At 40.8% G+C, this 22746-nt stretch overlaps 1 protein-coding gene across 14 annotated transcripts in view; it reads left to right on the forward strand.

Annotated features, from left to right (window-relative positions):
- RBMS1 (RNA binding motif single stranded interacting protein 1) overlaps positions 1 to 22746 on the forward strand; it is a gene marked incomplete at its 5' end in the record, with an annotated part of 228193 nt that overhangs the window by 198415 nt on the left and 7032 nt on the right. For 5 of the 14 annotated variants that reach the window (XM_081095893.1, XM_081095882.1, XM_081095885.1 and 2 more), the window contains 6 exons: positions 303 to 460; positions 2467 to 2546; positions 16666 to 16772; positions 17607 to 17656; positions 17783 to 17876; positions 21330 to 21380. In XM_081095893.1, the coding sequence (XP_080952019.1) occupies positions 303 to 460; positions 2467 to 2546; positions 16666 to 16772; positions 17607 to 17656; positions 17783 to 17876; positions 21330 to 21380 (540 nt within the window). Of the gene's footprint in view, positions 1 to 302; positions 461 to 2466; positions 2547 to 16665; positions 16782 to 17606; positions 17657 to 17782; positions 17877 to 20368; positions 20417 to 21329; positions 21381 to 22746 lie in introns of all 14 variants that reach the window. The other 9 variants (XM_081095884.1, XM_081095891.1, XM_081095892.1 and 6 more) reach the window with 3 other exon arrangements.

Below are 22746 nucleotides of genomic sequence, written 5' to 3' on the forward strand. Positions count from 1 at the left end.
TTATTTTTGGGAACACCGCGAACAGCTGAGACTTGTGGTTCCACGAGGGGATCCTCTCCAGCTCCGCGTCTCTGCCAGCAGTTCCACTTCCAGATCTGCTAAGAAAGGCTCCGTCGGATCATGTCTGACCTGCACAGGTTGTCCAGGCTTCAGATCCTATTCTCAAGTGTCCACAGTGACTTGGGTATTCTGTAGTTCCCATGATCTTACCTGAACAAAGAGAGTGGCTCAACCAAAGCAGGTGTGTTAACATATCTCACCTTCTATTGGGAGGTAATGGACAATTCTCTGTTCCATTTTAGCAACAAGAACAAGATCCTACCAACCTATATATTTCTAATTTGCCACTGTCCATGGATGAGCAGGAACTTGAAAACATGCTGAAACCATTTGGACAAGTTATTTCTACAAGGATACTTCGTGATTCCAGTGGTACAAGTCGTGGCGTTGGCTTTGCTAGGTAAACACGATTTCCTATTTTTATTATGCTAACAACCATAGCTCCGCTAAGTTTCCTGGGAAACAAATATTGAGCAAGAAGAGAATTTAAGCCAGGATTATGGGAACTAGTTGCACCATGAACTTAAATTGTGTGTAAATATGGGTTTGCATTTTTCCAAATCTTTTGGAAGTTTATTCATATTTTTGAACCTGAGGACACTAATATTTAGTGACTCAGGGCAAGGAAATATTTTAACAGCAATAGTTCTGAAAGTATACATCCTTAATATTTTTATTAATTAGATCAGGTTGTCTATAACTTCTTCAAAATAGCAATCTCTGACTCCTAAATTTTGTACAGAAATCAGTATGATTTTTCTCATTTGATAGAAATTTGACTCATCATCAATAAAATCAATGACATTATTAGATTTTTAAATAAACTATTTCAAACTTTCAAAAAAGTAAATCAATGATATGACATCTGTGTAAGCACCAATTGTTACACCTATGGTAACATCTTATAATTTTGCTTCAGATTATTTTCTGAAGAAGTAAAATGTTACAGATAGATCTAAAGTGCAGTCACTCCTTTCATCTTAACTTTTGTCCCTTCCTCCCTAGGAAGGATACTTCGGTGTAGTGGTTAATTTGGTTTCCAAGGGAAAAATCTTAATTAGAAGGAGGTTTGATTTGTTATGTAGTTGTAATCTGAAAGCCCATGTACAAAAACTTACTTTACATGGTGCATTATTTAGGAACTTAATACTGTGTAGTAACAGATAATGTCTATATGTCTTAAAGTACAACTTTGGATTCTGGAGGAAAAATTGCTGACATTTTACTTTTAAATACATTATCTGATTTGAGGTCAATCACATGTTCTCCTACAGACCTGTGAGATAACAAAGCAAGCATTGTTTACAATTTTACAGATAAGAAAATTGATGCAAAGAAGGGACTTTTTCATTGTCACTGGGCTGCCAAGTAATGAAGCAAGGTCTTCTGGCTTTTAATCCATTGCCTTTTCTGTTAGGCCAGATAATTTTATAATAAAAATAAGATGTTCTGCAGCCAAAAGTCACTAAGGCTAGCTTCTCCAGTGTGCACTTGATTGGCTAAAAGGATCCACGTGAAGCAATGAAAAGCTCGGTGCCATCTAAAACTTGTCACCTCTGTGGGTGTTCTTCTGAAAGCAGATCAAGTAGTTTATTTCTGTACCCAAAGATGGAATCCAATTAAGTTCTTCTGCCTTTTAAAACTACTATTACCCATTAAAACCTGGGTGTAACTCTGGGTAGTCTGGGAGAGTAGCGCCTTTTGAATAGATAATTCAGTGTTTCTTCCATTAAAGAACCCTAAGTCAAAATCATTTAATTCCCCTGAAATGTTTCTCAAGTGTTTTTAGCCCCTGCAGATGATGAAGAATAAGTTGTAAAGTTAGGCTCCATCCTGTAATTACGCCTCCAAAGCCAAGATTAAAGGGAAGGTACATAATTGACTTAAATTTAATTTTAAACTTAAAGCAAATACAAAAACCTATAAGGTTCTACATCCTCTGATTGACACTGGTTCTTATAGAATCTTTTGAGTCTTTCATTTTGTGATCTTGTCAAGGGAAAGGCCATCTTTAAAATATTCTAGCAAACAGTGAAACACTCATGTTTTAAACGATTTTTTGTGTTTAGTTTAATATCATGACTAACAAAGCTATTGTGTCTTGAATGTCAGTTTTCCAACAAGTAGATAAAAATTATACATTTGGTATGCTTGGTCTTAAACAATCTAGATACAGTTTGGTTTTTTCTTTTGTGATTCAGAATGTACTCATTAACAGTTATTTTACTGTAGAAGTATACAAGCCACGGTTAGATAAAGATAGGATAAACCCACTTCTTCTTATTCACATGTTTGCTCCATTTTATTTGTATTCACCGAACCTGTAAGAATGTATTCACATGCCCAGAACAACATGAAAACTAAGAGACCTCTAAATATTTATGTTTTATTTTTATATAAATATAGGATGGAATCAACAGAAAAGTGTGAAGCTGTTATTGGTCATTTTAACGGGAAGTTCATTAAGACACCACCCGGAGTTTCTGGTATGTTTTCTAAAATGTTATCAGTGGTCTTTTTTATATAATACATGTACAATTTCAACACATGATGACTTATGTCAACGGACAAAAAAAACCCCCACTCATTTAGCTCTTTAAAGTTTATTTCTTTGGATCTACAAATAGGACTTAGAAGTTCATCTCTGCAGACATTGGTTGTTTAAATAGAAATGGAAGCTGGCCCAGCACTCAGGATCTGTCTGACTGGTAAAGCCCTAAGAAGCCTCTCTTCTTTTGATGCATAAGCCATCCTCTAATCCACCTTATCACCATCCTCAACAAACCTGTCCTTCAGTCACACGGCTGAGGACTGTGACACTTTCTACCCCAGCGTCTGCTTTTATTACCTCCGCCCTCCCTTAGTGTCTGGACCTCAACTTCTATGGCTTTCCTGTCCACTTCTTCCCATTGCCCTGCCTGGTGGTGTCGTGACGAAGAACCCCACACGCCTATAGCTTTTCATCCCAACATCACACTATCATTCCCACTAAACTGGATCTGACATACAAAGGGATTCTTCCATTTTCACTTTTTATCGGTCCTTCTTTCCCATCCCATCTGGTCCCCACTTTTTGAACACTAAAACCGTTTCTTTAGCAGCATTCTCAGTTTCCTTGTACTCCATCCATACCATGGTCACACCAGCGTGGCAGAATCCTGAACTGGATTAATCCCACGGCAGTCCACTTTGACTGCTGCTGTTACCTCCGGGCAGGGAATGGCTGTCTCCAGCTTGACCAGACCCTCAGGGTCACTGGCCTCACTCAGCTTCCTCACCCTTCCCTAGAAGCAGCTCTTCATCCTGCAGTCCCCTTCTCACTCTCAACCCCTAGGTTAAGCAGATAACTTCCCTTCCTATTTGATGAATAAAATTGAGATCACCCATCAGGAATGCCATCATCAATTTCCTGCTTCCTCCCAACAGGGAGACCTATATCCACACCCATTCTTGCCTCCCCCTGCCCTTTCCCCAAAGTCTCAAGGACCCAGGGTTCAAAGCTTTATCTTGGATCCCATTCTATTAGGACCGTGCTCTCGCCAGGTAGCCCCTCCTCATAGTTTCAGTCTGTCTTTTGCTTTTATTCTTTTTTTAAACAAAACCAAAAACCTTTCTTCTTAATGACTAACAGATATCTGGCAAAACTAGTTGGTGGAGAAAATACACAAATAGTACTAGGAACAAAAATTGTGAGCATAACTACCATAGACATTTTTTTTTAAGAATTTTATATACATATATATATATATATATAATATTTTATTGATTTTTTTACAGAGAAGAAGGGAGAGGGATAGAGAGTTAGAAACATCAATGAGAGAGATCAATCAGCTGCCTCCTGCACGCCCCCTACTGGGGATGTGCCCGCAACCAAGGTACATGCCCTTGACCGGAATCAAACCTGGGACCCTTCAGCCCCCAGGTTGACACTCTATCCACTGAGCCAAACCAGTTCGGCCCATAGACATTTTTAAAAGCACAAAACTATGAACTGTTTTATGCAAATACATTTTAATAAGTAATAAAATCTGTCCATTTGTGTTTCAGATTGTTCAGGTCCCCATACTCTTGAAGCTAAACTAAGTCCTCTCTAGCTCCTCCCCACATAAACCTTCTAACACCGTGTTCCACTTCCTCGCTTCTCATGCCCACCTCAACTCTCTCCAAGCTGACTTCTTCCCCTAGTATGCAACTGAAATTCCTTGTGGTAGACTTACTGTATTTGTCTGCTAGGGCTGCCGTGACAAAGTACCACAGACTGGTTGGCTTAAACAATAGAAATGTATTATCTCAGAGTTCTGGAGGCTGGAAGTCCAAGATCAGAGTGTCGGCAGGGCCTGCTCCTTCCGAGGACTGGGAGGGAAGATATGTTCCAGCCTTGCTTCTTGGATTGTGGATGGCTATCTTCTGCCTCTGCCTCTTCACACCATCTTCCCTCTGTGCATGTCTGTCTCTGTGTCCAAATTTCTCCTTTGTATAAGCACACCAGTCACTGGATCCAGGTCTACCTAAGGACCTCATTTTAAGTTTAAAGACTCTGTGTCTAAGGGGGATGGGGAGAGGTAGAAGAGGGTATAGGAGGGATAAATGGAAATGAAAGGAGACTTGACTTGGGGTGCTGAACACACAGTGCAATATACAGATCATGTACTATAGAATTGTACACCTGAGACCTGTATAATTTTGTTAACCAGTGTCACCCCAATGAATTCAATAAAAAATAAATAAATAAAAATAAAAACACATTTTAAAAAAGACTCTATGTCTAAATAGGTCACATTCTGGGGTGCTTTTGTATGGAGGGAACACAACCCTAACACTTACCCCCAGGGGTCCAACCTGGAGGCTTCCCTGTCTTCTCTGTGGTTGGTCTGCCTCCTGGGTTTGGTCCTGCTGGTCCCTCACTCATCCTTGAAATGTGTCCTCCTCTGCCTGATGTTTTAGCTGTCTCTCCAGTTCCTTCCCATCTCACATTAATTCATTCTCTTTTGTGGGTTTGTTTTCTTCCCTCTGCTCCTTAATTATTAGTGTTTCCCTCTATTCCATTTTTGGCTCATGATTTTGCTAGATTTCATCCACTCAAGCTTTCAGCTATTATTTCCATTCCAGTGACTCTTCGACACTCGTCGCTTATCCTGGCTTTTCCCGAGTTTCAGGCTGCTGTCCTCACTCACCTTGCTTTCATCTACTTCAGATTTAACTTGCCCCTCTTCCCGTCTAATCCTGCTCCTCTTACCTGTTTTCCTTACTTCCGGGAGTGTAACCAGTATCCACCCAGGCACCTGAACCTGAAACCCAGGACTGACTATCCTGGGCACCCCCAACCCCTCTTTTTTTCATCTCTCACATACAAAGTCATTCAAGTCCTTACATTTTCACCCTGATTATTTCCAGAATCTACTGTCTCCCCTCCATCCCTCCTACCACTGTCTAGTGTAACCCCTCTCCTCTCCCCTAGGCCATTACAGTGGCCTCCTGCTTGTCTGCCTTGTTTCTAGCCCTTTTGCTCAGGTGTCATCCCTGCCCACGGCCAGAGAGACTTACATGAAATATAGGCCTTGTGTCACTTTACTGCTAAAAGTCCTCCCCACACATTCCCCTTGCAGAAAGATCAGGATTCCGAGAGGCACGTCAGGATTCCTAGGATGACATTGCCTCATTTTTCAGTCCTGTCTCCCTCTGTCCCCAGCCTCACTGTTTCTCCCCCATCATAGAACTGGAAATGGTATTCCAAACACATCATGCTACTTCATTTCTCGTACGTGGTTTCCACTTTCTCGGGTCCCTTTGCTTCCCTGTAACCTGGCTGTTCCCCCTCGCCCTTCAAGGCTGTGCAAAGCTTGCGTCCCCCTGGGAGGGCCTTCTCTGATCCAGTAGGGTCACCCCCTGTTTGCCCGGCACCCCAAGAACACGCACCTGTATCATAGCATCTAACATGTCTACATGTGTTAGTCCATTAAACTGGAAGGTGGTCTAAGGCAGAAACTTATCTCATCTTTCTATTTTCATACCCAGCATAGCACTTAGACCATACTAAGCAACAATAAATGTTTGTTGGCTTTGTATAAATTTCACTAGACTCTTCACTAAGGCAATACCACCTGTTTTACAAGCTAGCATGCTAGTGGCTGACCACAAACCAGAAGTTTAACTGGTATCAGTATTTATTCTGCTATCATTCCATCTTTAACTGAACAGCTGCTGATTGTGATGAGGGATTCACTTTAATCCATATCCAGTTGAGTCTCACTCACTTCATAGAACACTTGTCTGTAAGTACATGTGATACCGCAGACTACATTCATCTTGTACTAAAACCTAACAGCACACAGGTTGTGTGGCTGTATGTGAGCATGGATGGCCACAGGCACAGGTTTGGAGCATAAACTATAAGACCTGGAAGTAGCCCAGCCGGTGTGGTTCAGTGGTTAAGCATCAACTTATGAACCAAGGGTCATGGTTCCATTCCCAGATGGGGCACATGCCCGGGTTACAGGCTCAATCCCCAGTGGAGGGCATGCAGGAGGCAGCCAATCAATGACTCTCTCATCATTGATGTTTCTATCTCCCCCTCTTCATTCCCCTCTGAAATAAGTAAAAATATATTTTAAAAGACCTGGACGTAAACTAGTCCAATGAACTCAGCCTTGTGAAAGAGCTTCCCTTTGTTTTTTTAAATTGGTTTTCTTCTTCCATCAACAACACCTGAATTGAAAGAAAAGAAAATAAATAGGAATGGTTTACCCTTCAACCAAGTAGAGACAAGGGAGACATTTCATAGGCGGGCATCTTCTGCAAACCCTGTCCTATGGGGCCTCCTCACTAACCCCTGTGGGCACTGCCCCCTGGTGTTTTCCTCACTTCCGTGCCGTCCTTGCACAGAGCCTTGTGGTATCCATTCTTTGAAGGGCTGCTTTCCCACCCACCTGTGACCTCTTTGCTTTCTCAGCTTATACTTGCATGCGACAAGGAAAGGTTAAGAACAGAACCGTCCCAGCCCACATTTGTTTTTGATGTTGTTTTCAATCTGAGATAAGATCTACCAGTTCCTCCAGTGGAACAGATTTCAGAGTGTCCTGGGTGGAGGCTGGACGGTTTCCTTTTTCTCTGAAGGACTCCATGGTTGTATCATTTAACTGTTTTCTTTGAAGTGGGTTTGAAGATCATGGGTCACACCCATTCAAGGAAAAAAAGACCTGGGTTTCCAAACCACATGTGAATGATTGTGGGAGTCTCTGTACCTTACAGCTAGTAGAAAATTTCTTCCAAGGTGTGCCAAGTATCAGACGAGGCACAAGAAACGGACAGTTCCTTTTACAGTGAGATCATCACTTTAGTGGGGGGCAACTGTGCGGTCAAATCCATTCTCTTTGTTCTGAATCAGAACTTAATGTTGTGCCATTTTCTAACATTGAATGATCTTTTCTGTGTGTTGGTCTTGGTTCCAAACTAGATTGCAGGTTCCTTGGCTGCAGGGGCTGTGTGTTAGTTTTGCTTCTGTGCCAGGCACAGGATGCCTGTGCGTCACCCTTAACAGCATAGGTTACCAAGTGGGTCTAAGCATTCTTCCTGTGGAGCTCATCACAATAGTCATGGCTCCTTTGAGGGCCTTTTTGGATACCCTTCTGCATAGAAACAAGGCTGAACTACATTTGGCAGCGGTTTGAAATGCACACTGTGGAACTTGGAAAGCACACTGTCCCACTGAACTCAACTTTTCCCCAAAACAAGTCCCCAGTGGATTTGAGAACCCACAACAGAATTTGAAACTCTTTTCAACTTCTCTGTCTCGCTCCCCCTCTTTTTTTGTGTGTATAGAATATGAGGATGATCTTCAGTGCCCAGTCTGTTCATGCAGGTGCTGTTCTCTCCCTCTGGTTACCTGAGTGGCTACTCCAAAACATGGGTTGCTCCATGGAGGGCACATTATTTTCAGTAGAACCAGCCGAAAACAAGCACATTGTCAGGCAAGGGTACATTGAGTGAGCCTTCACTTTCATCTTTAAATAATGTAGGCTCATTGCTAGGCAGACGTAACATTTCACAAATATGGTCAGAGGGTGGTTTATTTGATGATACAAGGTGTTTAGCCAGCAGAAGCAGAATTCCCCGGGTGGCTTCTGTCAGAGTACCCAGGTTCTGGCACGACTGGCAGGCTGCCTGTGACATTGGAGCCAAGTTCAGAAAAGAAACCCATGTTCAACACAGTCTCCAAAAGACACTTTATGAAAATGAGCAAACTGTACAGTGAAGTCATCTTGACTGTGGCATTCTTAAGAAAGTCTGTAGATGGCTAAGCAGGAGGAGGTTGACGATACACATGAGTTGTCACATCGTCTATGCTTCCCATCCTTCTGCCAACACACTGTTCATCCCAGAGTGGTGTGGCTGGGCTCCCCCGTGCCAGGCGTGCCCCTCCCTGGCCCAGGGCATGCTACATAACGCAGTGCATGCTTACAGTTCTGTAAAAATTCACAATTCACCTCACAAATTTAATGCGACCTGTATTCTGAAATTGGTTTTTAAAAATCTGGAGCTTTTGTGTCTGATGTTACCATATTTTCAAAGAGGCTTTATCATTTTTTTTATAGCACATTCTTCTTCAAATCTACATTACAAAAAATAATTGCTCGTGAGGCCTTTTCTTCTTCTATCCTTCCCCCACCCAGTCTCTCATTTTCCCATGAAAATGTTGAAGCCTCATCCTTTATTTCAGTGGTTCTCAACCGTGGCTGCACATTAGAATCACCTGGGAATCTTTTTTAAAAATCCTGATTGCCGGGCCTCATCCTCCACATTATTTTCAATAGAAAATAATCCTCCGTGAGGCCCAGCAATCAGGATTTTAAAAAGATTCCCAGGTGATTCTAATGTGCAGCCACGGTTGAGAACCACTGCTTTATTTGGATTTACTGTGGTATTGAGTGCAGCTGGTTTCCAGGAAGTCAGATTTGCTGAGACGGTCCCCAGCCAGGGTGAAAGAACCAACGACTTCTTTGTGGGAAAATCTAGGTAAATTCCGTAGAGGTTTGAAATAACTCTTAATACTTACTTGATAAATATTCTGTCGTTATGGACCATTAACATGGTGGCGGTTTCCCACAGAGTGAGCGTCAGAAACGAGGGGTGGGGCCCTGGCCGGTTTTGTCAGTGGTTATGAGTGTCAGCCCTCAGACCAAAGGGCCATTGGTTCAATTCCCAGTCAAGGGCAGCTACCTGGGTTGCAGGTTCAATCCTCGGCACCTGTCAGGGCACGAGTGGTAGGCAAGCAATGGATGTGTCCCTCTCACATCGATGTTTCTCCCCCTTCTGCCTCCCTTCTACTCTCTCTAAAAATTAATAGAAAAAATATCCTCGGCTGAGGATTCACAAAAAGAAACAATGGGTGGAAGTTTTAGTTGGATAGAACTGATGTCCAAATTAGGAGACGTCCCCAAGGCAAAAACACTGTCACTCATGGCCATGATTCAGGGAGGTGTCTAACGACTCCTAATCCAGTACCTTCCTAGCAGAAAGTACAGTCTCTGAGAAGCTGATGCACATGCCTGTTGGCTGAGCTCTCCTCGAGCTGCCTGCCCTGTACCTACTATTTTTGCCTCTGGGGGGACACATGTTCATAAGAACAAAGGCCACACACGAGTTCAGTGCTGCAGGAGGCAGTGTGACCACCATCTCTCTTTCTGGACCTTTCCATGACATTAATGGAGTCTGAATAGGTTCCTGTGTGCTAAGGGCAGAGAGTTAAAAATAAAGTGTGTGCAGTCACTGGGTATGGGAGTGCTGGCTAGATTCTCAGTATTGTGCTGGGTCATTCCGCCACGTTGCCCAAGCTTTGTCTGCATCATGGAGGAACTCTAGGGAATTACGTGTGTGACTGCTGGCCCACTCCATCCAAAGATTGTTTTACGTCTGCTTTCTGTGTTACCCTGACTGTTCTGATTGGGTGTGTGCCCAGCAGGGTTTAGAAACTGCTCTGACCACATTTCATAACTGTATGTATAGGTGATAGTAGTAGGGCATTGTCCTAAGCCAGGAAGCAGAAAAGGTAATGTTTGGAAGAAAAAATACGACTCTAGTAGAAAGACTGAACATCCTTCAAGCGTTTTTATTGCCCATTTTGTTCTCTGAATGTTTGTCTTAAGCATTGTTTTATTCTGTAAAAAAACACACGAAGTTTTGGCAGTTGTAGGACAAAGACATGTGCGATCTCCTAGTACTTTGAGGACAGTGTGATCGTACCTTTGAGACTGGGGTGTGCTCACATGTCCCTCACCCCGTGTGCACAGTAGAGCAGAGTGTAAATGCACACACTGGTGAGATGTGCTCTCCAAGCTGCACTCTTACGAGCAGTCACTGCCACAAAAGCCAGCATGCTGGGTGGCCATGGGCTGAGCGCCCTCTTGCAGATCTAAAATTCCAAGGAAAGAAAATCCAATTTTTAAAAAGTGAGAAGGGACCACAGCTGGAAAGGTGCCAGTGTTTTAGCTGGAAATGTTTGATTGATTGTTATGCCAGGCTTATGATGGGGCTGGCTTCATTGTCACCATCAATCACTCCCAGCCTGCAACAGATTGCTCGAATCAGTTTTACCCCCTTTTGCTATCAGGTTGTCTGAGGGAGGAACAATAAGAAATGGAGAAAAATGTTATTAAAACATAAGGATCTTGGGTGGTGGATATAGATGTTACTATGAAACTGTTTTCTAAAGAATTTTTGCCAGTAACTTCATCCTTAACTACAGCTCGAACACTCTTTCTGTTCTATGTGGAGCCAAGGCAGCACCCCTCGCCAGCTTGTTAAATCCCACAGAATGAAATCTCAATGGAAAACACATCAGCGTATAACTTCTGAACCCAGTCCCTCTCCTGAGAAGTTATTTTAGTAATTCAAAGGCAAGAGGGGGGACCATTATTAAAATCTGAGCTGCTCCTGTTATCGTAGCAGTAATAATAATAGCTGATGTGCATTGAGGGCCGAAGCACTTTATATATTAATGGCAACAATCTTTTGAAATAAGTACTGTTACTATCCCCATTTCACAGATTGTGAAACCAGGAATATTAAATAACTTACACAGAGTCACCAGCTAGTCAATGCAAACCCCAGGGAGACTAATCCAGAGCTAGTGATCCAACCACCGTACAATCTGACCACCAGTATGGCTGTTGGCACTGAGATTGGGGAGATAAATTATACACAGAGATGTTCACACAGCATTACAATAACGGAGAAACTATATGCAGTCCCCTTTCAAATAGCACATTATGTAACCATTTACTAATTATTCTATAAAAAGGTAGTGAAAGGTCCACAATGGAAATGGTAGAAGAAAAGGATCTAAACATTGCAAATATGAAAAAATAAATATAGACTTAGAAAAGTAGTAAACATAGAATAGTAAAATGTTAGAGTGATGGGGAAGGATTACATTTTTGTTTTTTACTTAACCTGACTTTAATGTTGTTAAATTGTTATTTCACTGCCAGGTAAAGCTGAGTGGGAGATGGAAGCACTATATAAAGTCAGAAAAGGACAGGTGGAAACCTACCGAGAGGTGACAGGGGTCCTCAAACTTTTTAAACAGGGGGCCAGTTCACTGTCCCTCAGACCGTTGGAGGGCCAGACTATAGTTTAAAAAAAAACTAGTTGGCTGCTAAGTAACAGGCAGTGGCGGCAAAAACACCCGGTGGGCCAGATCAATGTTTTCGGCGGGCCGCAGTTTGAGGACCCCTGGGAAGGATAGAATCTGTAGAGAGAATCTGTAGCTCTGAGTCATGGTTGAGTGGGGCAGCAGGATTTGGTTAGAAACTAGGGGCTAAAACTGGGAGGGATGTCGTCGGCACTCACACACTGGGAAAAAAATGAATAGTCATTTTTATTAGATCCTTAGGTTGAGTTTTTAAGAGAAAAGTCCCAGATAGTTCCTTGCATGTTGTTAGTTGGGGAATTTTGAAAGTAGGCACCAGCATCAGCAAGAAAGCTAATTACACTTGCTGAGTCGGCTAGTTTTCTACAACTGATGGAAAAGCTTCTATCGAGAGCTGTTGTGTTTTATAGAATGCTGATTGGGATAAAATACTACATACCTAGAAAAATGGGAGTTTGGAAGCAGCCATTTCTCCAGCTGTTAGAACTCAGCGAGAAAAAGGTCCACTCTGTTACGAACCACAGAGGACTGAGTCCTCCGAGCATTCAGAGACGTGAGGAGGACTTCCAGGTGGGCAAATCAGAAGCTTGGTGCTTAGTCATAGCAGGCAATTTAGAAGCGGTTTTTAGTGTGGGTATCAAGGGAAGATATTTGAGCATAAATCATTGCAGAGCTTGAGCTTCAAAAGAGAGATAAGGAGGCTTATCTTGGTGGAGATGTGCAGTGAGTCATCGTGGTGATCACCGACATGGCTCATCGTCCTTTAGGGGAGGTAGGGGAGTGCCACACAGTCAGACATTTGTAGCTCACCAGCTTGCAAAGCCCTGTTGAGGGCACGTTGGAGAGCCCAGTAATGCCGTTACCCCAGGTGGCTCTTGAGAGGGGCCAGAAAAGGTCAGGTCAGTGTTTGCCTGTGTGGCACTGCCTGCCGAAGGTTATGCGACAGTAGTTAAACTTCTGGAGGTACATGTTCCTGTTGGTTCTGATGAACAAGCAAGTAACTTTTCTGCCTTGGAAATGAAGAAGAGAATCTGACCTGAAAAATCTCACCAAAAAAATAAAATAAATAAAAAATGGTTGCTTAGGTTGAAATTTTTAAAGGAAGATTTTGAAAGTAGTTCACCTTATCAAAAAGGAAGAGTGAGCTGGTTTTCCATGCTGATAGAAACGCTGTCTAGGGCAGTTTATATTTTACAGACTGTTGATTGGGGTAAAATCTAAGGTACACAATCTGCATAATGGGTAAAATAAATTGACTAGGGGCAACTTTTTATCTTTTTTAGATCACCTTAACGCAGGAATACAACTAAAATCATAAATCATTTGTTAGAACTTTCTGCAATTATTTTTTAGGCATCAAGGTAAAGAGTTGCTAATCTAGAAAGGTGACCATAAAGAAGTTACAGGTTGACAGTTCATGCTAATTTTTTTTAACATAACATACCCAAACTTACCTACTGGTCACAGTCATACACTGGTATTCATGGCACTTCCTTTTCTGCATGTCAGCCCTCCTGGATATGTCCCTTCTATAAAGAGCAATCAGAGGCCACCACAGAGGACTGGTCTGTAGAACAAACTGACATGGCATAGTGTCTCCCCATCTTATACCTGGAACCTGTGTATTAGGCTCCAAAAAGCAAGCAAAATAAAGACTATTACCTGGTTTGGAATTAGCCACAGGACAAATAAGAATCTCTCATTTTGTAACAGGCTTACATACACTTAACAAGTGGATCATGATAGATCTGGGTGTGTGTCTGTTTTTCATTTCAAAACTCTAACTGAAATCACCTAACCCTTGCTCAACCTAATGATAGCATTAGTGTCTTAAAGAAATTTCCACATAGTTGCTTTCCTGGAACACCTGGTACACTCTTTGTAATAAATAAGACATCAAGGATTTATAGGGTTAAGCTGTTTCTCATAATGTCATCCAAGTGCCTGGATCAACAGCTGTAAAAGAGCTAGAGCACCCGTCAAATATGGCTCAGTTGGTTGAGGGTTGTCCCATGCACCAAGAGGTCGCTGGTTCAGTTCCTGGACAGGAAGCATGCCCAGGTTGAGGGCTCAATATCCAGTAGGGGGCATGCAGGAGGCGGCTGATGGATATTTCTATCCTATTTCTCCCTCTCCTTCTAAAATCAATAAAAACATAGTTAAAGCCCTAGCTGGTTTGGCTCAGTGGATAGAGCGTTGGCCTGCAGACTGAAAGGTCCCAGGTTCGATTCCGGTCAAGGGCATGTACCTTGGTTGCGGGCACATCCCCAGTAGGGAGTGTTGCAAGAGGCAGCTGATCGAGGTTTCTCTCCCATTGATGTTTCTAACTTTCTATCCCTCTCCTTTTCTCTCTGTAAAAAATCAATAAAATCTATTAAAAAAAAAAAACATAGTTAACAAAAAAAAAGAAGAAGAAGAACTGGACTGTTCCTGTATCAAGTATATCGCTTCTGGGTGGCATTTTTATTAAAAATAACATCTCTGAAAACAGCACTCTGTATCATAAATGGTAAATGGGTTTCCATAAGGTTGGGTACACTCTAATCCCCATTAGACTGCAAGCCTATTTTACCCACCACTGTATCCCAGTTCTTAACACTATACCTTAAACTTAGTGGGCACTAAAAAAAATTTCAGGGACACTCGGCCTTTGAACAAATGTGGCATTTCAGCACTCACCAGGGATTGCTACCAACTGTTTTCATTCTCGCCTACCTGCTAAGCAGCCTGTAGTGAACTTCCAAATGAGTCCAACTGGTCCCCTTCTTTCTCTAGAAGAAATAACACTAATGGAAGAAAATGGTTCATTTGTAGTATTCTCCATGCCAAGCAAACCCCCCCCCCCTTTTTTTTAAGTTAAATTTCAGTCCAAGAGCTAGTCTTTATAATGCCTCTAGATAAAAGCATCCTCTTAACATGAGGTTGCACAAAGTGCCAACAACCACAGAATTTATTAGCTCTCTCCTGCCCTCCAAGGTTATGGGAAAGCAGAATCCTAGAACCTCAGATGTCACTGGAGAAAACATTTAGGGCCATGAGGACCTTTCTAGATCTGGGGAGAGTGAGATCTTGCTTCTTTTGTTTACGTTCTTGATTTATCCTTAGAAGTCACAGGTGAGACATCTGAGGCCATAGACACTCTCCTCTCAGCAGGGTTTGCTTTTTATCCCCTCCTTTGCTTTGAATATCTGTGTTCTCTTGGCCCTAGCAGTTTCCCTCTGCCCCTCGATGGCCCAGTTGTAGAACTAAAAGCACCATCAGTGATGGGAAAGCTCTCCTGCTTCATTGCAACCATTTACTTTACCTTATGTGATTGTTGGTAAGGGGAGAAATTTCCAAAAGCCAATATTTTTCTTCCTTTTTTGAAAAGACTAAAGAGTGTAGCTCATCTAGTGTCTAGGATTTGGCCCCAGTCCATCTTCCATCACACCCAGTTTGCCTTACATGGGAGTTCCTTGTTCAGGTGAGCCTGGGGGAGTTGGGGTGTGGCTGGAGTCAGAAGGTAAACAAAGGACCCCTTTGTGAGAGGTAGGGCCAGGGCTCCTGGATTCTCACCAGATGCCTCATGGTTTTGCTTTCACCTCCTAGTACCCACAGCACAGTTGTCATTCGGAAGTGAGCTCACATTCCCCGCACATCCTGTGGAGTGGGCCTCATGGGGGAGAGGAGGAGGTCGTGCTAAACTACAGCCTGGACAGCCCCCGGGAAGGAATTACAGTTGGATTCTGTGCTATGTTTTGTTTTTTGGCAGAGAAGTGTTGAGAGACACTATTTCTTCCACCCTGTCATTAGTGGGTGGGTAATAGTGATACAAAATGAGAGATGAATTAGGATAATAAGAGGCAAAGGAGAAAGGAGTAAATTTTCCACAAGTAATATTTTTCTCTTCATGGTTATTTAACTTTGAGACAGAACTTGAAAGTAGTAATCACAGTTCTGTAGTAGACAAAGGATGGAATGTGAGAGCCAGACAGGAAGGTGTGATTGCCTTTATTACCTTAATGAGAAACACACAGAAACATACACCATTTTCAGGAATACACTGTTACTTCCATTCTAGAAAGGTAGAGAAAAGTCACGGTGGCGAGCTCTGCCGTCGCCCCTTCTCTCCCCCCCCTCCCCCAACTTTTTAGCTCATGTGTATGTATCCCTGCATCCTTTGCTTTCCTGTGTTCTTGAGTTGTTCTTTGGGTCATCTTATGATGTGAACGTAGAGTAAAGCAACACTGACTGGGATGATTACAGACACAGAAAAACCTTGACATAGGGTGTTCACGGGCTTTTGGCTTTCTCCCAACAGCTGTCTTCAATGCTGTATCCCAAAACCAAACAAATTCATTAACTGAACCAAGATGTAATAAGCACCCATAACATGCCAGACCCTTAGGCTCTGGGGATACAGCGATGAACAGGACAGATGTCACTGCCCCTGTGGAGCTTACACTCTTGAGGGGAAATAGACACCAAACAAATCAACACACTCGCCAGTAGTTATAAACAGGATGAATAAAAATACATGTGAGGGGTCAGAAGGGGAACATGTTTCTTCTGGGGAAGTGAAGGCCTCTCTGAGGAATTATGGGAGCCTTTAAGGTGGGGAGGAGAGGATGACATAACCGTGTTTACATTTGGAGGTTTATAGAGGTGGAATTGGAGAGGGCCCAAACTTTTAAAATGTGTATCTACACTTAAAGAAATGGCAGAAGTGAATCAAATAATTCTTATGCGTCCTCAGCATTGCTGTTTAAGCGTTCTCATTACACTCTGGTTTGAAAATAATAATATATTTTTCACCAGTGAATAATCTTATAAGGGTCTGAGCAGACTTTTGCCTTAAAGTGTTCTATTAATTCCCTTACAGCACTCACACTGCTGCTGTTGAAGAAGCAATTCAGTCACATTGTCATGTGTATACACACACAAGTTTGATTTCATAATGGTTTTCCCTGTGTATTCAGCTCCGACAGAACCTTTATTGTGTAAGTTTGCGGATGGAGGACAGAAGAAGAGACAGAACCCCAACAAATACATCCCCAATGGAAGACCATGGCATAGAGAAGGAGAGGTGAGACTTGTAAGTTCTTTCCTGAAACTTTAGTGTGGGTGTATGATTGTGAGAGTCTGTTTCTAGTTACAGAAGCATCATCTGAACTTGGCCACCACACTCCTGAAATAGGTGCCATAATCTGCATGATGTCAAATTAAAACTTTCCCAGTGGAAATGGTGCTAAGAGAGGGACAATTCTCCAGATGGACAGATAGATGGTAGAAACAGCTATGTTTACTACACATCAAGTAAAAGAGCACTTCAAATGCCATGGATTCTGAGAGAGATTTACATTTATAACTATTCAGAAGTCATTCTAAATAACATTATTAAAATAAATAGTATATTTGTCATTGAGGGATTTCTTTTTCCTAATTCTTTTGAATAATGTTCTTTAGTTAACAAAAAAGAAAGCTCAATTCCTTAATTAAAATGTTGGACCTTCCTTTCTCCATGTTTATTTTCAATGAATTGTTTTGTGTTTTTTTAAGTAACATACTGGTTCAAGAATGTCTAGGGAAATGCCATCCAGTAGAAATGTTCTGGAATACAACCAACGATAACCACTCGCCATGTGTGGCTATTTGAACACTTGAAATGTAGCTTGGATGCTGGAGGGACTCAATTTTTTATTTAATTTTAAATATGAGTGACTGTTGGTTACTATGTGGGACAGTGCAGATCTAGAGCTTTAACTCTCATGTTGAGTTTATAACTGTGTTTGTCTAACAGAAACTCCTACTTTTATCAAATGCTATTAAACCATCACTGTTTTATGTTGTCCTGACTCTAAGAAATGGCATTTTTTAATTGTGCCTTTGCAGATGTTTTTCTTTCTTTTCATTCCCATAGGCTGGAATGACACTTACTTACGACCCAACCACAGCTGCTATACAGAACGGGTATGTCATTAAGATAAATACATAATGGCTTGAGGGAAAATGTAAAGGTGGAAAATATCAGACGTTTGTTCTGTGAAATACTCTGTTTAAAGGATTACTTAATAAAGGCTTTTGTGTTTGTTCTAGATTTTACCCTTCACCATACAGTATTGCCACAAACCGAATGATCACCCAAACTTCTATTGCACCCTATCTTGCATCTCCTGTATCTGCCTACCAGGTTTGTGCCATTAGGATTCATCAAGAATACAGGAACTTGCTACATTTTTGTGTCTTCATATTTTGAACATTTATAATGCAATTTAAGTCAAATGTTATGTAGCTTGGATACCAATTTAGAATAAGCTGCTTTTTACTTGACAGAGTGATTTACTTTTTATGTCTAAGAGAATGTAAAATGCGAAAATGGTTTCCAGTTGTCAGTCCTTGAAATCTTAGCATTTTAGAATTGGGATGAACCCCAGTACTTCCTCCACAATGAGCCCTGCTGTTGGACACCACATGTCCCAGAAATTAAAGCTTGAAGAGAATTGCCTTCAGGCGAAATATAGAATAGGTGTGCACACTTGCCTTTGTTCCTTCGTCAGCAGGAGCTAACAAAATAGCAAGTAAACTGCTAATAAATAAAGATGTGTCTCTATTAGGTAACATTAAATGAGTAATACAGTGAAATTTTAGGCAAAAAAAAAAAAAAAGGAGGTCACTCCCTGTTTACATTATTTTTGTGAGAAGGCTTATATATTAAATAAATTCCCAACTTAGAACCAAGATCTCATTAAGCACCTTATTATAATACTGATTTGGTTTTATTTCAGGCTTAGCTTCTGTTCTTCGAGCACCCAGTGTGTACATACAATTTCTCTTTAGCAGAATGCCTCTAATAGGGTTGCCACAATGGCCCAGACAGGAACATTATAATGGAATTCTATTACAGACATGTAGGAATATAGCTCTCTTTTGTTGACTGTTGAGATCCTGTATGACTAAACTAAACTCTTGTGTATTCTTGTTTTTAAAACAATGGAATGAGATGTTGTAGTCCTGATTTCTGGGGTTAGGGGGTTGTAGTATCTAATAACTGTTTATTTTGCTTCTGTAAGCCTCAGTTTCCTCATCTTTAAAATGGGGATAATAATAGTTTCTGTCTCATAGTCTTGTCATAAGAACTAGATGAGACTATGTATAGAGTTTGGCACATTATCCTGGCATATCATTAGCAATCAATAAATGTTAGCAATGATTATCGTCATTATTAATATGCAGGATTAGCTGGCTGGTGAGAATATATTCATTATACTTTTTGAAAAAAAATGGATTGGTCAGCATAAGCAATATCATAAAGGTGGTTTTGTTTAAAAACATAAAAGTAGCTTTGAATAACAAAAAGTAGTGATCAAATGCACTAAAACTGAAATTTTAAAATCGCATTCACAGCCTCCCTCAGCTTTTAGGTTCTTTCCTCCTCCTTTCCCTGAATTGCCTCTTATTTTTTCTTTTATCTCTCCGGGTTGTTATGTTACTTATGCTGGTGTTTCAATCTGCTGGACAAAATATTCACTCATTTAATGCCTCTCTAATTATTTTGAATTTAAGATTTCTGTGTTTTCTTTGCCTGTGTAAAACTCAGATCTGCTCTAGTGCATTTTCCCTAATTAACAATTCCCTAATTAACAATTCCGATATTGAAAGGTAGTCTTCTCTTAACTATCTGAACTTGGAGCCCTCTGCCATTTATGGATATTACTAAAAATAGGCACAAGTAAGCTTATTCTCAGGCGAATGAAAGATTGTGCATATTAATTTGAATGTGTACTGCTGTAGATATAATTCTTAATGCATCTCCCTACCACCTCTTTTCTATAAAAGCATTGAACATTTTGCCCACAGAACTGTTTCATAGAATTAAGAAATCAGGAAGGCTAGTGTTTGTAATAAATTTGATAGGCCTAACTAGAAACAACATTTCATTTTAAAGGCCTGATTTTTTTTTTCCTTAGGCATTCTGTGTTTTCCTAAGATACGTGTGGAATTTTTTTCATTTGCCTTACACTCAGTGCCATAACCTCAAAGACTGATTCTTAACCCATCCATTCAGGGGCCTAGTAGGGTCAGCAGATGAGCTTTAAGTGGTCTTTCTGTGATTCCCTTAAATTGTTTGCAAAATGTTGCTTGTGTGTGTGCAGTTAGTTGGGGCGGGGGGGGGGCGGGGGGAGAAGAGATCTGTATCTTTCATCAGTTTTTCAGTGGGCTCCATGACCTAAACAATGTAAAGAATCAATGCTAAAAAGAAAAGAAAAATCATAGAACATAGATTATTATTCCCATTTTATAGTTAGGGGGAAAATGAGGACTAGTCATTGACAGCAGCTGATTTGCTGCTTGAAAAAGAAAATTGGGTTAGATGTCATAGCTCCCTAACCCCAAAATGCTATATTAGATTATCAAGACCACTGAAGCATATTTAAAAAATGGGAGCATCTGTCCCAAATTGGGGTCTCTTTGGAGCTGCTCGCCTCCCCGTGATTTATTCAGTGAAGGCCTTGTACCCGTGTTGGAGTGGGCCTTTCTCCACTAAACCACCATATGCTTATACAATTGGATTTGAGAAATTGGCATCCGCAAGAAACCACCAATACCCCGACGGGGAAAGGCTGCAGTCCAGATAACTGAAATGTTAACAAGGCAGAAGCACTTAACTTTGATCTGCCTTAGGTGGCAAAGGAAACCAGAGAAAACAAGTATCGGGGCTCTGCTATCAAGGTAATTCCTAATACGTTCTTCCCCCATGACTCTCCCCTCGTATCCTCTCTATAGAACCTCTGAAGTTAACAGCAGGGGATAAGACACAGGAGGGTTTTGTTGTTAAGAATTACAGACTGAAACGTATTCTAAAAACTACATAGTCTCAGGAAAGCTCTGGGCATCAAGAAATGGACTGTTTTTGCTTTTGTGGGGTTTTTTTTGTTTTTTTCTCTCGAACGGCAGACTGCTTTCTTTTCTGCCACGAAACCTGACTCTCACATCTTATTTCTCAATCCAAGAGGGTCTGCTGTGTGGATGCCCTAGTGACTGTCGATGTCAAGATCTAGTTGCTGAAGTTTCATTTTCTAAATCTGAATTTCAGATTTTTATTTTCCACACTAGCTAGAAATTGTTGACCACCAAACAAGATTTCTAAAGCCTAACAAATGTCCTGGGATCCAAGAGGGATTGAATTTGATTATTCTTTTTAAATAAGCACATACTTTATGGGTTAGTTTCTAATAAGATGTGCTGGAATTAATTCTCATTCATCTGTATTCCTGAAGCATCTAGTTCATACTTTGATGACAGCACTTTTCACTATTGATTGGAGTTCTTTACTTGTTTATCTCCCTTGCTTTAGACAGTAAATTTCTTGAGTGTGGGGCCCATGTCTTATCACCTTTTTTCTTTTTGGTGCCTGATACTCACACACCTCAGTAAAGAAATTTTGTTTTAAATAATCATTTCATCCTATTCAGAGTGACCAGTTTGCCAAGAACTCTAACTGCCTTAATAATCTTTTTAATCATTGATAGTATTGTTTCCTTAATTTCCTTCTGTCGATTTTAACATGATTAAAAGAGTTCTAGAGAAATAGGTAGCATTCCAATGGAAATCAATGTTTCTTTCAAAATCCTCCCTTTTTCAGGTGCAAAGTCCTTCTTGGATGCAACCTCAACCATATATCCTACAGCACCCTGTAAGTTGTCATCATAATGTCTTTGTGCTTTGAAAGTAAACCATGTACATGTTAAAACCATTCTCTGGGAAATTTTAAACATGTAATATGTGAATGTATAAGCTCCTTATAAAACTCTTATCACCTTTGTCTTAAAACAAGTTGGTAGTTAACAATAAGTTAAATTTGCAGCCTGTCAGAACTTAGAATATATCATATTGGAGAACGGGTACCATTTTCTTCCTCCTACCAGTTCTGTAGGAGATCATTAAATTGAGTTTTTTACTTTTTTAATTGTTTAAATTGTAAGAGTTTTTTCAATTGCTAATTTTTAGCAGCACTTGCGATGAAACCCTCATTTTTAACATTCTATTTAATTGCAAATATACAGTGTCAAAATTAATCTAGAGATTTTTATTGGAGTTTCTTAGCCTCTCCACAGAAACTATAAATACAAAAGTAGTAACACCTTCTTTGGTAAATAAATGGGATTTCTTTAGTGACATGATCATTTGTTGCATTTATGTATACAATATATTTCTTTTAGTTGAGTAAGTTATCCTTCACTTTATTAGTATATTTTAATGTGTTTTTCAAAAATACATAAAATCTAGGTTGTTGAATTAAAACATGGGTTTAAAAAGTTGGAAAAAAATAGCCATAGCCAGTATGGCTCAGTTGATTGGGCGTCATCCCATGCACTGAAAAGTCACAGGTTCAATTCCCGGTCAGGGCACATGCCTGAGTTGTGGTTTCAGTCCCTGGCTGGGTCACATGCAAGAGCCAGCCAGATTGATGTTCTGCTTTCACATCGATGTTTATCTCTCTCTCTTTCTCCTTTCCTCTTTCTCTAAAAATGAATAAAATTAAAAAATGTAATTAAAAAAAATTTTTTTTTAAATATATTTTATTGATTTTTTACAGAGAGGAAGGGAGAGGGATAGAGAGTTAGAAACGTCGATGGGAGAGAAACATCAATCAGCTGCCTCCTGCACACCACCCACTGGGGATGTGCCCACAACCCAGGTACATGCCCCTGACCGGAATCGAACCTGGGACCTCTCAGTCCACAGGCCGACGCTCTATCCACTGAGCCAAACCGGTTTCGGCAAAAAATGTAATAAAAAATTTTTTAAAAGAGGGAAATGTCTTTTTTAACATAGAGAAAATAAAGGTGGAGAACAAAATCACACACAAAAAAGGCTAAGAATGCCCAGTTCGGACCTACATGCTTGCCATGAGAAGGCCACACCTTTGGCCCTAAGCTTTCTAATAACTAACGCAAAATAGGAATCTTTTTAAAAAATATGTTTTTATTGATTTCAGAGAGAAGGGAGAGGGTGATAGAACCATCGATGAGAGAGAATCATTGATTGGCTGCCTCCTG

This window comes from Myotis nattereri, assembly GCF_964212035.1.
Source record: "Myotis nattereri genome assembly, chromosome: 7".
In the NCBI taxonomy this organism is placed as follows: Eukaryota; Metazoa; Chordata; class Mammalia; order Chiroptera; family Vespertilionidae; genus Myotis; species Myotis nattereri.